We start from the raw sequence: 15,341 nt of genomic DNA on the forward strand, positions 1-15,341 counted from the left end.
TATTTCTAGTGTCATAACCAGTGACTAAATGGGAAGTACACAATAAACTGACCCAGTGCACCAGGACCTTACCGAGTGTGGGGTGTAATAGGGCTGGCAGGGGTGCCATTATATCTGCAGATTTCTCTAAGTTGTTGGGTGCCCTCTTCTGGTACGATTGCACTTGAGGTAGGGACTGTGCCCAGTCTGCAGCACCTGTGGCTCTTCCCCACCGTCCCTCACTACCCTGTTTAGCCCTCTCTCCTGGCCCATCCTATTCTTCTGGGACTGAGTTTTGTCTCCTTCCCCACTCCCACCAACAACCACCAACTGAATATGCCTGAAGGGAAGTTTCAGCCAGTTAAGGCTCGGTGTGCAGGAATTAACTTTCCCATAGTCTCGTCATCCTTTGCACAAGAATAAGGATCCCCACCCACTTCCCTCTCCTTCCCCTCCCCCCACCTCGGGCACCCATCCCCCATGTTGTTTTTCTAATTTTAACAATGGCTTTGCATTGCGGCATCTGCACTCTGTCATCTGGCTCCCCTTGCAGCCCCAGCTGCCCTGTAACAGAGTCCTCATCATACCTCAGAAACCTCATTATCCTGCAAGATCCCATCAGCCCTGGTACTCACATTTCATCAGGACTCTGGCCTGGGACCCCTCCGACTGAAGAGCAGAATGGAGAGCTGCTCCCAAAACCTCGTTTAAGGAAGATGCCCAAGCCAGGTGACTCTCCATTTTTTACCCAGCTGCACGCCTTTGGGCTCCATCGTGCCCCTGCACAGGATACTCCACCCAGCACCCCACCACTTTTCACTTTCCTTGTGTGTTTTCTTCTGCCATTAGAATGTAAGCTCCTTGAGGGCTCTGATTGTCTTTCTTTTTTTGTATTCGCATCCCAAGTTCTTAGCACAGTACCTGGAACTTAGTAGGTGCTTGCTAAATGTTTATTGACTGATGGAAGCAATTTGCCAGAGGTCTCATAGTCAGTTAGCAGTACGGCTGAGAGGAAAACTCAGTTTTCCTTTCTTCTACTTAATACAGTTTTCTTTAAGGTCCATGCCCCCTTCCCTCAATCATTTTCTAATGTGGCAGCTTCTAGACCCTTCATCTTGTCACATTCCTCTGCTTATACTCCAGCTGGCTCCCTTTATAAAATGAGGCCCTCACTGACCAGAAGCAGAGGATATTGGGATGGCCACCACATTTCTTATTTTCTTTTTCCTTTGGTGAGGCAATCGGGGTTAAGTGACTTGCTCAGGGTCGCACAGCTAGTGAGTGTTATGTGTCTGAGACCGGATTTGAACTCAGGTCCTCCTGACACCAGGACCAGCACTCTATCCACTGAGTCACCTAGCTGCCTCGAGCAATTTGCCACATTTCTTTTAATCCAGCCTAAGACCAAATTAACCTTTTTGGCAGTCACATCACACTGTTGTTGACTCATTGTGACTCCTCATCATCTAAAACCTTCAGGTCTTTTTCATGTGATGTGCCTTTAAGCCCCACGATCCCAGTTCTGTGCTTGCACAACTGGGTTGGTGGGTTGTTTTTTAAACCAAATTCAATAATCCCCATTCCATTTATTCCTGTTGAAGTTCATCTTAAAGGATCGTAGGTCCAGAGCAAGATGGGGCCATCTAGTACAATACCCCTTATGAGAAGAAACCTCTCATAGATGAAGAAACTCAGGCCCAACTAAGTGACTTGCCCAAAGGCAAACAGGTGAACATCAAACACAAGATTCGAACTCAGGTCCTCAGACTCCAAAACCACTGGGCCACACTACCTCCCATCTGGTTTCCACCCATATCCTAGATCTTTAGGAGGCTGGGTGGGGGTAGAGAGAATGATCCTTCCTTGAGAAAATACAATACAGGAATACAAAGGAATATTATATATAAGTTGTACAAATGCAAGAAAAAGAGAAACATATTTGGAGTCGGGTCAAGCCAACAGCAGCTATAACATGACTGGCTCTGGGGGATGGATGTAACACACAAATGTGATTTTCATGATTATAAACAATTTATTCTGACTTCTTTCCACTCCCAACACAATATATGTAGCTATTGGTCATAGTTTTCAGCTTGAATGGCTGAAGAAACCATACATCTCTGTATGACTCAACAGTTTGGTCAAAGTATCCCATCCCCTTTGGCTTGGATGGTGGTCCTGAGCCTGACCAGCTCTTCTTTGAGTTCAGATGCCTAAGAATTCCTGCCGTTGCAGGGAAGCATCCTCCGATGGGGAGACCAAGCCAACAAATACCATTTGGCTGAAGATTGTCGAGCAAACAGGAAACCCAAAGATGGAGGTCATGGTCAGGCCATTACAGACCAGATCAAAGCTGGGAGGAGCCCTGAGGACACTCTACAAGACCATTTGTCTCCCAAGGCTTTTCCAATGAAATCTCCTCTTCAGAATCAGAACCAGTCAGGTGGGAAGCCATGTACCCTCTCCCATTCCCTCCCATTTCCCTTTCCCTCCCCTTGATTATTAAGTCAACTTTTAGAATAAAACTGACATGAGCTTAGGACCTGAAGACTTGGCTGATCCTATGCTCAGACTTATTAGGTGATGCCGAAGGACAAGGTGTTTTTATTTCTCAAGGGCAGTTCCCCCCAAGGCATAGGGCTGAAGGTTCCTTTACCCTGCTGTTGTTCTGCAGTGATTAATTTTATGATTTCTGGATTGATAGGCCCAAGTCCAGCCTGATGCCAGTTGTCCTCTGAAACCAACCTGTCAGTCTGACTTCCGGAAACCTGTGAAGCAAAGGCAGAATGTGAAGAGGTGTTGAGCATAACAGGTCCTCCTTCTCTTTCACCAGAACACTCCATTATAATGAAAACATTGCCTTGTGTTCTGGTCTCCAAGATGTCCTATTTGACCAACTTATTTTCTCTTAGAACTAATTGGATTTAATGATTAATTGCTTAATTGTTTCATTGCACAATAATTACATATAAACCTGAATGCACTGTAATTGGTATTCTCCTGATATTTGGGTGACATACAGATATTGCCCTGTAGGTTCACAGCTAGAGCTACAAGTGCCCCTACATATCCTCTGGTCCAAGAATTTTTAATCTGAAATCAGTGAACTTTTAAAAAAATGATCATATTTCAATTTAATTGGTTTCCTTTGCAGTTATATGTATTTTATTTTATGCATTTAAAGTCATTATTTTAAGAGTTTGTAGGCTTTCCCTCAAAGGTCAAAGGGGCTCATGACCTAAAAAACATTAAAAACTCTTTTCTCCCATTCAACATTGTACAGATGTAGAAAGTGAGGGCCAGAGAGCTGGGATCAACTCTAAGTATACTCCACAGGTTTTGAGTGTAAAATAATTTAAATAAATGAGGTGGGGGGCCCAGATAGGTGGTGTAGTAAATAATGCTCCAGTCTGGGAGTCAGGAGGACCTGAGTTCAAATGTGACTTCAGATGGTTACTCACTATGCGACCCTGGGTAAGTCACTTAACTCCAAGTGCTTCCAAAACACAACTTTTAAAAGTTTGTGACTTTTTCAGAATCACACAAGTTGTGAGTAGCAGAACAAAGATTTGATACTCAGTCCTCTAATGTCAAAGCTGGCACTCTTTCCACGGAATTGGGTTGGTTTCAGCTGCTTAGCACCAAGACAGAATGGCTATCTAGGATTAGCAGAAAGAACAATGGACCAGGAGTCGAGACCTTTGCTCTGGTCTCAGTTCTGCCGACATCCAGCTGGGAATGGTGACTTAGACCCTGTGCTTTAGCCCTGCCAGGGCTAGGGATAGGAATAGGGTAGTTATAATACCTGCCTACCTCCCCAGGCTATTGTGAATCTCCATTTCTATAAGATGTGCCAAAGGGCTCTAAAAAAAAAAAGCATCAGATACTAGGATAACATCATCCCAAGTGACAATTAGATATTTCTGTGTATCACTTCATTTGAAGCATGCCACAAGCCCATGAGGTAGATGCTGCAGGTAACATTATCCTCATTTTAAAGAGAAGTGACTTGGCTGTAACCACACAGCTAGTAATGGTCTGAGGCAGGATTTGAAACCAGGTCTTCTGAAGCTGACAGATCATAGATTTAGAGATGGAAGGACCTTCTTCAAAATGTCTAGTCCAACCCCTTCTTTTGTGGCTGAGGAAACTGAGGCCCAGAGAAGTTAGAGGAATTGTCCAATGTCACGCACCTAGTAAATAGCTGAGAAAGGATTCAAATTCAGCTCTTCCTGACTCCAGTTCCATCACTCTGTCTGCTGTGCCACCAAGCTGGCTTATTATAAATTAAGAGCCAGGAATCCTAGGTTCAAGTGCTGGATCTGTTACTAAATTGTTGTATGATGCTGGATGGCTGATTTTTATCCTTCTGGGCCTCACTTACCTCACCTAAAAATGGGGATAATAATCTCTTCTCCTGCTTCCTCCCAAAGTTTGTTATAAAGAGCAAATGAGATCACGGATGACAAAGTGCTTTGTAGATAACAAGTCAGAGAGGGATCACCATTATTATAATCAGGAGACTCTGCCAGAGCAGAATATAAGCATGTAAAAGCAAAGGGGTCATAGGAAAACCTCAAAAGTTACCTATTAGTCTTATTTTCTGAAGGAGGGGAATGAAACCCTGAAGGATGCTGTGAATCCGATACACTGTTGAAAAACAAAAACAGGATGCATTAAGGTCAGAGATTTAAAGCTAGAAAAATGCTAAGAACCATCTAGTTCAACCCTTAAGACAAGTGACCTTCCCACCAATTCAGGGCGCTCTACTCCCTTGGGACCGCATGTCTCTGAGACATTCCCTAAGCTTTCCAGGGCAACAAAGGCAGAGCCATAGCTAGGGCAGGGTAACAGGAGCTTTGTCATAGGGCACCAATCTCCATGAGGAGTATACTTTCTCCCTATAGGTTTCCTCTGGCTCACTGCCCTAACTCCTCACTGTCCCTCACAAATCCCTACCATTGCAGGAGAACTGCACTAGGGGGGCATCCTCTAGCTCTTGTCACTATGACAATTATCTCCCTGAGTCTTCTTTCTCCTACTTGCTGATTTCGCTTTCCAGCTCATCTTCTCCAGTGGGTTGGGAGTCAGGAACTGTTGGCTAACATAGTTTCAGACTCATAGACCAGACTCCCTCGGACAATCTTTCCCTACCACCCCGAGCAACTGCAGCTGATCAAGGCAGTCTGTTCTCCCGCCTCTACTCTACCCCCCAGATAGTTACTTGACTAAATTTGTCCTAGCACCAGAATTCCCCGTTATGGCCTTAAAGAAAGGTCACAGCCCTACTTGACCTTGCTGTTCAGTGTGGAGTGGGACAACAGTTTCTCCTGCTTCTGGACTCGTGTTCTAGCTAACGGCTAGAAGCAACGAGATTGGGCAGCCCGGTTCCAGCCACATTTCTAGGACTCTTTTCTCAATAGACAAAGGGAAGTTTGTGTTGAGCGTCCTGTCCCCTCTCTTAACACCCTTTTCTTGGCTTTGTCCTCGCTCCCCTTGCCCTCATGCTCTCTCCTCTTTACTCTATATCAAAGTCTGCTATGAGGAAAGGCTCTGAAAAACTCATTTCTATTGAGCTGTAAATGACTAATGATGGCTGAAGCCTTCCTAAAGAGGTGACATTTCGTCAAGTGAGAAAGCCTAAAATCAGGCAGATTCTAGAGTAGGAATTTTAGGGCCTAAGTCAGTCTGGTATTATTACTACTCTCATTCGTATTGTGTGATCATTTTGCTGGTCATTCACATTATACACTGTATTATTGTTATCTGTGTACATATTCTTACCTCCCCTGCTAGAATAAAACTTCTGAGAATAGAAATTAGATTTAATTTATCTTTGTCTCTCCCACAGTACATGGGGTCTGAAGACTTGTCAAATGAACGAATGAATGAATTTTTGAGTTGCCAAGAAATTCAGAGCTGCACACTGTGCATACTTCAACAATTTACTTATTTCAGGTACCTGTTAACATCTATTTCTATGTTCCTTTTAATGCACCTTTCTCTTTTTCACCTAAAGCCGTCCCCTTTTATGTTGTTCTATTCAGTTTTGCAAGTGCTCTGAAATTCTTTTTGGAAGTAGATGAGGTATAAATCCTAAATGAAGAAATAAATACCAGTATTGTAACATGGTTATCTTGCAATATGTGGCTTATGACTACCGCAGACCAAGTTACAACACCATGGGACCACCCAGATTCATGGGGTACTTGAAGTTCTACTTACCCAGGCCGAAATATATTCCAACAGTCTCCAGAGAAGCAAAGGTTAGCAACCCAATGCCCAGAGACATGAACCAATCTGGGAAGTTGAGCAAAGGAGAATGTGGGTTAACCTCTGTATGAGCACTAATAGGCCTCTCTCTCTCACTCCTCATTTTCCCCCAAGCCAGCCTTACCTGCATAGTAGTGATAACAGACTAGCACAGCCCCAATAGCAAAGCAAAGCAGAACAAAATGGAAAAATTCATCTGGAAAGGAAAGAATCGAAAATTAAACTCTATTCTGCTCTTCCAATTATCTCTTTAAATAACTGCAGGAATTATTGGGTTTCCAATACGGAGTTTCCAGTGGGTCATTGACTTCACAGATACTATAATTATAAACTCCATGAGAACAGGGACCACGTCTTATCTAAAAATTATAACATTGGTTAAATTTGAACTCATGTCCTACCTGGGAATCTCTGGGTCTTAGTTTCTCACTTATAAAATGTAGGGGTTAGACTAGACGGCTGCTAAGGTCCTTTTCAGCTCTAAATGAATAAACCCTGCAGGCCTATGAATTCTGCTATACCGTCTCCTGCCTAGCCTTTGAACATTATAATGCCTACATTTTGTCGCAGCCCCATTTTCCTTACATCATATAAAATTTTCCTTTCGTGACTTAGAATGCTAGAACATTAGAGTTAGCAAAGACCTTCTAGGTCATCTAATTCAGTAGTGTCAAACTCAAATCACAGGTAGCATATTGACTAAGAAAACCACAAATTAACATTATCTATGTTTTTAATGTTTTTATTTAGTTTGCTTAACATTTCTCAAACTTGGGAAATAATGTTTCCCAGATAATGGTTGCTCTGAAGTTTGATCCCCTTGACCTGGTCCAACCCCTTCATATGACAGGTGAGTTCAATCGTGTTAGGATCACTAGGTCCTTCTTTCACAGAAATCTATTATATGACTTCCCGTCCTCTCCCTTCAGGATAAGTTCAGTCCATAGCCATCCTTTGGGGTTGAAACAAGCATCATTTAAAACTCTGTCTTCCAAGTCTTTTCCCACTAATGACCTTCTCAGGAATCTCTCCTGAGCCTAATCTTTTGGTTTCCCTTAGTTCTGTTAAACATTTCCTGTCCAGTCATTAAATATTAGACTGAGAAGGGAATTCAGGTTTTAGAGATCATCTAATCCAATGCCCTCATTTTACAGATGAAGAGACTGAGGCCCAGAGGGTAGAAATACCTTGTCCAATATCACATAGGTAGTATCAGAGTTGGAATGTCAGACCTAGGAAGTACCTTTGAACATAGAATAACCATGTTAAAAGGAATTATAGGAGACCATCTAATCCATCTCCTTCATTTTACATATAAGGGAAAGGAAAAGTGATGTGCTCAAGGTTAGAAAGCTTACTAGTATCTCAGCATTGTGGGAAGGTGGTCAATGTTTCTGCCCCATTTTTATTATCCAAGTGTGAACAATGAACTACAATAAGATATGGTCCGCTCAGTTTAAAACTCTGACTCCAAAACGGGGAGAAGAAGCTGTGAGCCACACGGTAAGTTTCTTACCATCTTTCTTTATGTTCACTCTTCTTGCCTGAGTGTTTTCCTTTTCTGGCTCTTTAAAACAAAAGGATGATTGTGTAAAGATGACAATAACTTCTCAGCAGGTGGTGTTCACTTGAAAAATTAATTTCTTCTCTTTAAATTCTTTTTCAATTCAATTTTCTTTTTCAATGCAAAGGATTTTTCTCCTTGAACCAAAGGAATAGCTCTGGTTCATTTACTCTGTAAACTCACAGTATAAGACCAGTGAGTATAAACCTCCAAATATAGTGTTTAGTCCATCAGTGACTTCTAAACCCATAGTAAGTCTTATTGACATCACCACTTATACTACTTAAGACCTTTGATGGCATCACCTACTAGACTGAAAGTTTCTTTCTTTTAAAATATTGGGTTTTTTAAAATTTTCAGCTCCATATTGTCTCTCTCCTTCAACTCCTTCCCCTACCTACTGAGAAGACCAGAAATGCAATACCCATTATGCATATTCTAAGTTATACAAAACATATTTCCACAGCTTATAAAGTTTCTTGAAGGCAGGCACCATGTCTTAATTAATTTTTTTATCTCCTCCAGCCCCTAACATAATGCTTTGTATACAGTAGGCATTCAATAAATATTTATTGAGTGAATGATTAACCTGCAAAGGCTGGTCTGCAGCTGGCAAAACTTCAAAGGTGTCTATAAGGTTTGACTTTGGTGTCTTCCCACCTCCCTTTCTTCTCTCTCTCCCCAATCCTAGTGCTCTTCTGCTCCCCAGAAACTCTCTTGCTAAGGGGAGAGCTAGTGATGGCTTCAGGTGGTCCCTCCTAGGGATAGCTATAACTATCACCCCATGACATCATTAGTTCTCTTTGAAAACAACAATAGCTGCCTTTTATATGGTGCTTTACAGTCACAAAGCACCTTACATTTATTATCTCATGAGATCATTACACCAACCCTGTAAGATGGGTACTAAGTGACCAGTGACTTGTCCAATGTCACACAGCTCAGAGGTGGTAGAGGAAAGACTCAAAACCAAATACAAGTCACATTTCACTAACACTGCTGCCCAAGAACCCTTAACGATCCAAGTGAATGAATGGTGGAATGTCAGATGCTATGTTAGGTAGGAAAGGACTGAGGCATTTTAGGAGGCAGAGACCCCTTCCTGGTGTACCTCCGAGCCCACTAGGCAGGTGCCTATCTGTTCAACCTGTACAGAGGACCATCCCTGGGTTGCTAGCGTACTAACTACCTACAGCCTTTGAATGTCTCTGGCAATGTTTTACCCTAGAGGCACACCCACTATCTGTAACCACACTTGTAGTTTATGTATTTACCATCTGATGGTAAAACTTCTCTTCTTCTGAGCCCTGTAAACAAGAAATTAAACATTAGTTTCCACCCTCCTACAATATGGAGAACACAACAATGTGGAGAACACATTTGTTTCTCCAATAATGACAGACTTATAACTGGGATATTTACCTGATTCATCATAGGGTTTTATCTCTCCAGGTGGATCTACCCCAACCCCAAAACAAATGAAAACGATTAGTATCTAACCATTATCATTACATTTGGAAATAGAAAATAAGGAATAAGTTTTAAGTAGCATATTATTTAGGAGGCATAAGACTGTTTTAGAAATGTATATGCATATATATGTCTGTGTGTATATATATATATACCTGTATACATACATACACATGCACATATATATAATATATATATATATATATATATATATATTTATATTTATATACACATGAGCACTGAGTAGTTGTCAAAAGCATGAAGACCTACGTTCTTGTGAACATTGGCCAGACCTTCTATAAAATGGCTAATGGAAGCTGCCTAACTGCAAACCAACTGATGCAGAACTTCCAACAAAAACAATTACTATTGGAGTTTGATAGATAAAGAAGGCCTAAGTTATACCCCTACTAAGTTGAGAAGCAGTGAGTTCAAAAATAAATTAAAACTCATTTTCTTGTTTACATGAATAAGTTGCTTTTTCTGGGACGTCATTCTCAATTTTGGCCCTTTTCCTCCCAGAAAAACAAGGAATTTTTCTGGTCATTCTTACTATGTTGTTGCCATTTTTGAGGCTATGAAGAATTTACTGCAACAAGATAACATATGTAAAACATATTATAAACTTGAGATTGCTATATAAAGTGCAAATAATAATAATAATGGCTAACAACTATATAGCACTTTGAGCTTACATGTATTATCTCATTTATCTGATCATCACAACAATCCTGTCATGAGGTGCTAATACCATCCCCACTTTACAGATGAGGAAACTGAGGCTGAGAAGGTAAATGATTTGCCCAGGGTTGCACCACTAGCAAGTGTTTGAGGTGGGATTCAAACTCGGGACTTCCTGATTACAGGTCCGGCACTGTACTATACCATTTAGTTGCCTCCTAAAGGTGAGCTATTAACGTTTCTTTGGAAACCACTTTGCTGATTGTTTTCATGCCAATAGCACCTCATTCTGGCTTCTTCTGAAAAGATGGTAATCTTTCCTCACCTACCCAATGGTTAGTGCTGAATTACTATTAAAATTGTTTCTTATTAATTATCAATGTATTAATTAATTACTTATCAATTAATTAACTTTTTGATTTTGTAATTACCTACCTGCGTAGGAGTTAAATTTCCTCCTCTCCTTGATAGAATGTAAGTTCCTTGAGGGCAGGAGTTGCTTGATTTTTGGTTTTGTATTCCTAACAATCACTAGAGTGCCTTGTGCATATAAGGCAGTGTGGTTGGTTGGACTTGGAATTAAGAAGACCTGGGTTCAAATCCAGCCTCTTACACTGGCTGTGAGACCCTGGGCAAATTACTTATTCTCTCAGTCTTGGCTTCCTCACCTGTACAATGAGGGGGTGGGACTTGACTGCCTCTAAGATCCTTTCCAGCCCTCAATCTATGGTCTTCTGAAATGTCTGTTAAGTTGAATCGAGTTACCTTCGTAGAGCTGAAGTTCATTCTTCATCCCTGGCTCATCTTTGATGATATCTGGATGAGAACACAAACATTTATTATGTGCAAGGCACCAGAAGGGAATACAGAGATAAAGAAGCCTTGGTCCCTGTCTCTACAGAGTTTGCTGTCTAGCAAGAGAGAACCATGAAGCCAAATAACTGGAATATAAGGAAAATGCAAAAGAGGAGAAAATGGGATCGAGGGACATTACACTCTGCTGGGTTTAAGGACAGTATCATGGGGAAGACAGTGTCTGAGCTGAGCCTTAAAGGGTGGGAAGGAATTGATGGGGGGAATGGAGGAGGGCAAGCATTCTGCACCAAGGCAATGGTTGGAGCCTCTTGGAGACACCATCCCATGGGGAAAGAGAAGATTTGGTCTGTGCGGTTGGAAGGTAGAACTAAGATGAGTGCGAACATTGTGTTCAGCTCAATACGAGGAAGAATTGACAATTGGAGCCTTCCAACAGTGGAATGTATTCCCCTTCCAGGAAGAGTTTTACCAGAAGCTGGGTGACCACTCATCAGGGTTACTTATAGAAGGGACTCCTGTGCTCAGAAAAGGTTTGAACTAAATGAACTCCAGCATCTCCTCTAACTAAGGTTGGGTGACTAGGGTTTTGCAAGAAGATGCCAAAATGTGAAGGACGTTGGGAGCAGTTGTGATTGAAAACTTTAGCAGATTAAAATAATTAAGCACAGCACCAAGTTGGCAAGAATAATTAGTCAATTAAAAGATGGTACTTCCTCCTCCTTTCAGCAATATCTTGCTGAATCAGGTGAATCTTGGACCTCCTTGGTGTCTCCCCAGGGGATAGCCTCCCCAACAGCTGCTCAGGGTCACACCAATGAGCCAGCATGCTGGGGTCTTTCCCCATATGGCTACTTCTGTCCAAAGGTCAGCGATCTTTTCCCAGGTCTTTCCCATTCTTCTACCAACTCCCAATTGAATTTGTCTTAAAAAGTTGGACTGGAGGTAAACTTGCAGCTGCCCCAGTGCAGGATCACAGCTGTAGCTCTGCTTCCAGCTCTAAGAGTCTCTAGTGCTTTGATTTTCCCCTTCCACACAGGTCAACTTTAACACCACTGCTAGTGAACTCACCTGGATGGGTTTTTTTGTCAATCCCATGGAGTTGGTCCTCATCACTATTGCTATCTATAAGAACAGAGTCCAGATTTGAGGATAATCACAGAAAATTAATAAAACTTTTTTTAATTAAAGAATAATAAAAATGTTAAAATAAAAAGAACACAATTACAACTAACCAACCACAAAAGTCAGAGCTATGTTTCAATGAACTTAACTTTTCCCGAAGAGGATGGAGATGAGGAACATAAGGCAAGAGGTAATGGAATAAATGGAAGTACTGACCTGTTCAAGTGGGTAATAAACCATACCCAACACTGCCCTAAACATCCCAAATAGAGGATTATTTACTGATAACAGAGGCTAGGGAAGGGATAATTGGGATAATATAGTGATGTAAGAAACAGAAAATATCAATAAAAAACATTTTTAAAAGTAGATCCAAAGTGAAAATTGTTTTACCTGATGATGATGAGGACGATGATGATGATGATGATGATGATGATGACTTTGGTGGCGGTGGTGATGGAGGTGGAAAGTAAGTGGCATTTTTATATTCTCCTTCTGAAAGAGGATGCTCCTCTTCTTTTTCAGTGACTTTGGTTGTTTTTTCTGTGAAACACATAAGACAGAAGACTTTGATCAGGCCTGCCTTCACCCTCTTGTATCAGAGATCAAGGATCACTAGAGAGTTTCTTGCTTTTCTACTCAACCAGGAGTTCTCTTGAACTTTGGTAAGCAGAGGGTCATTACAGAGGGAGCCCCAACTTCCTCCTCTGTAAAATGGGGGTAGTAATGGCAGTAGTACAGACCTACAAATGAGGAGTTGATACTATATGATCCACCTCCAAAATCCCATGAATCTGAGGAATAATTAATTTACTATTTTATGAATGTTTCTGTCCCACAACTACAATTCATTAGGTGACCTTCAGAGTCCTTGGCACTCTAGTGAACAAATGGACAGTAGTTTTAGTGGAATAGTCCTCATTGGACATGGCTCTGACTTGGAAGTCCCAATAATCTCCCCTGTCAATTGATTCTAAGTCCTGGTTTCCACTCCCACCCCCAAATCTTTGATCTATCCCAGAGTGGTTTCACCAGTGGGCTTTTCAGTATGACAGATTCAATGAATATTTAAGATTCATGGTGGGCAGAGAACTGTGGTAAGTACTAAGGGAGTTGAAATTTTACTTAAATAAGACTTTGGGATCTTATGGTCTTTGGCTTTGTCTCTCTTAAAGTGAAAGGGAACAGAACAAACTTTTTACCATAGTTTCTATTCCTGGGCCAGATGGGGTCCTCTTTCAGATGACTATAAAGTTTAGATCTATCCAACCCCAACCCAAACATTCAGGAGCTCCAAGGCTCCATCCTGGGATATGGATTATAGCCTAGGAAATCCCTGCATCTGGAACTCTTGAGGAACTACATAAAGAAGTGCAGGAAGCTACCTAGACCCCAGGTCACAGGGCCAATGGTAGTGGAAATATATGCTGGACCAAAGTCATCCTCCCCCATCCCCCTGGCAAAGAGCTCCTTCTTCTAAAGGTCATACTGCTTGGTCTTCGCCTTCTGGAGATCAGAGGTAGATCTGGTCTAACCTGATTGTGCAGTATCTTCCTCGATTGGCTTGTGTTCATCCCAAGGTGGAGGGGGTATTCCAGTAGTGGCCATGGCTTTCCCTGCAGAAATCACAATGATGATAATGCTAGACTTATCAATTCATTTCAGTGAAATGCAATGCAATCTAGTATATATAGTAGGAAGAATACTGGACACGGAATCAGAGTACAGAAGGTTTAAATCCTGACTTTGACATTTAATCCCTATGACCTAGGGCAAGCCCCTTCCACTCTCTGGGGGGAAGATAAGATAACACATGTAGAGAAGGAATAAGCATTTATATAGCCCCTACTATGTGCCAGGCTTTGGGCTAAGCACTTTACATATATTATTTCATTTAATCCTCACAATGGCCCTATGAGGTAGGTGCTATTATTATCCCCATTTTACAGTTGAGGAAATTGAGGCAAACAGAGTTTAAGTGATTTTCCTGGGGTCACACAGCTAGTGAGTGTCTGAGGCCAGACGTGAACACAGGTCTTCCTGACTCCAGGCCCAGTGCTCTGGGTGTTGTGCCACCAACTGCCTCCAAAAGCTTTTTGCAAGCCTTAAAGCCCTACATAAAAACCAGCTATTGTTATTATTTATTGTTGTTATTCCTGAGAGAGGCAACATGGAGTGGCTGGAGCGGGAAAGAGCTGGAGTTTGAGCGAGGTTAGACCTGGGCTCCAACCTGATACTCGCTAGCTAGGTGAATTTCATCAGCTGCCATTGATTCAATTATCATCTCTATGTTGAGGATTCTAAGATCTAATTGTCTAGTCCAAAGCGCTATTCTAACCTCCAGACTGGAGTCTCCAATTGAGTAATAAGCATCCCAAACTGGACCTCTTACACACATCTTAAACTCAGTACGTCCAAAAGGGAATTCATTATCTTTCCTCCCAAACCTTCCCCTATTCCTAACTTCCCTATGACTGGTAAGAGAACCACTGTCCACCCAGTCATCCAGACATGAAACCTAGTCGTTATCCTTGATTCCTCATTCTCTTCCCCCCACCTTTTCCAATCTGTTGCCATGTCCTGTAGATTTTACCTTTGTAGCATCTTTAATATATACCCCCTTCTCTCCTCTGACACCACCATCACCATGGTCCAGGCCCTCATCACCTATTGTAATAGTCTCCCTCCCTCCTCCGCAGTCCAGTCCACCCTAAACTCAGATGTCAGTCAGTCAAATAGCATTTATTAAGTAACTACTATGTGTCAGGGACTGTGGTTAAGTGCTAAGTATACAATGTAAGGCAGCATGAAAATGCTATGTATAAACAAGATATTTTGGGGATAAACTGGGAGTAATCTCAAAGGAAGGATGCAGAGATCAAGAAGGAGTATGAAAAGCTTCTTGCAGAAGATGGGACTTTAGCTGAGATTTGAAGGAAGCCAAAGAAACTAGGAGGCAGAGATGAGGAGGGAAAGAGTTCCTGACATGGGGGATGGCCAATGAAAATCCTGGAGGTGGAAGGCAGATAGTTTTGTTTGAGGAACAGTGAGGAGACCAAGGTCATTGGATTGACTAAGATAGAGGAAGATTGAAAAGGTAGGAAGGGGCCAGGCTATGAAGGACTTTAAAGCCAAACAGGGTTTTCTATTTGACCTTTGAGGTAATAGAGAGCCACCGGAGTTTACTGAGTAGGTGAGTGACATGGTCAGACTTGGGTTTTAGGAAGGATGGATTGGAGTGGGGAGAGACTTGAAGCAGGGAGACCAACCAGCAGCCTATTATATCATGTCATATTGCATTGTATCATCATATCATATCGTATCGTATCGTATTGTATCATATCGTGTCGTGTTATGTTATATTATATTACATGGTGTAATATATTATATTATGGTATGGTGTATTATATTATAATATATAGTATATGATATTGTA

General features: G+C 41.7%; 1 protein-coding gene across 2 annotated transcripts in view; it reads right to left on the reverse strand.

The window, feature by feature from the left end:
* Positions 1 to 1,991: 1,991 nt before the first annotated feature.
* The window catches only part of TMEM40 (transmembrane protein 40), a 47,978-nt gene continuing 34,628 nt past the window's right edge, over positions 1,992 to 15,341 (reverse strand). For both annotated transcript variants that reach the window (XM_020981093.2, XM_020981091.2), the window contains exons 2-12: positions 13,441 to 13,521; positions 12,299 to 12,448; positions 11,852 to 11,905; positions 10,733 to 10,783; positions 9,239 to 9,274; positions 9,091 to 9,123; positions 7,769 to 7,819; positions 6,377 to 6,448; positions 6,205 to 6,279; positions 4,567 to 4,629; positions 1,992 to 2,747 (exon numbers count right to left, since the gene is read on the reverse strand). In XM_020981093.2, coding sequence (XP_020836752.1) covers positions 2,728 to 2,747; positions 4,567 to 4,629; positions 6,205 to 6,279; positions 6,377 to 6,448; positions 7,769 to 7,819; positions 9,091 to 9,123; positions 9,239 to 9,274; positions 10,733 to 10,783; positions 11,852 to 11,905; positions 12,299 to 12,448; positions 13,441 to 13,513 — 678 coding nt within the window. In that variant the 5' untranslated portion in view covers positions 13,514 to 13,521 and the 3' untranslated portion in view covers positions 1,992 to 2,727. The remainder of the gene's footprint in view (positions 2,748 to 4,566; positions 4,630 to 6,204; positions 6,280 to 6,376; positions 6,449 to 7,768; positions 7,820 to 9,090; positions 9,124 to 9,238; positions 9,275 to 10,732; positions 10,784 to 11,851; positions 11,906 to 12,298; positions 12,449 to 13,440; positions 13,522 to 15,341) is intronic.

Source organism: Phascolarctos cinereus, unplaced genomic scaffold (genome assembly GCF_003287225.1).
Source record: "Phascolarctos cinereus isolate Bilbo 61053 unplaced genomic scaffold, phaCin_HiC Scaffold_4;HRSCAF=312, whole genome shotgun sequence".
NCBI lineage: Eukaryota > Metazoa > Chordata > Mammalia > Diprotodontia > Phascolarctidae > Phascolarctos > Phascolarctos cinereus.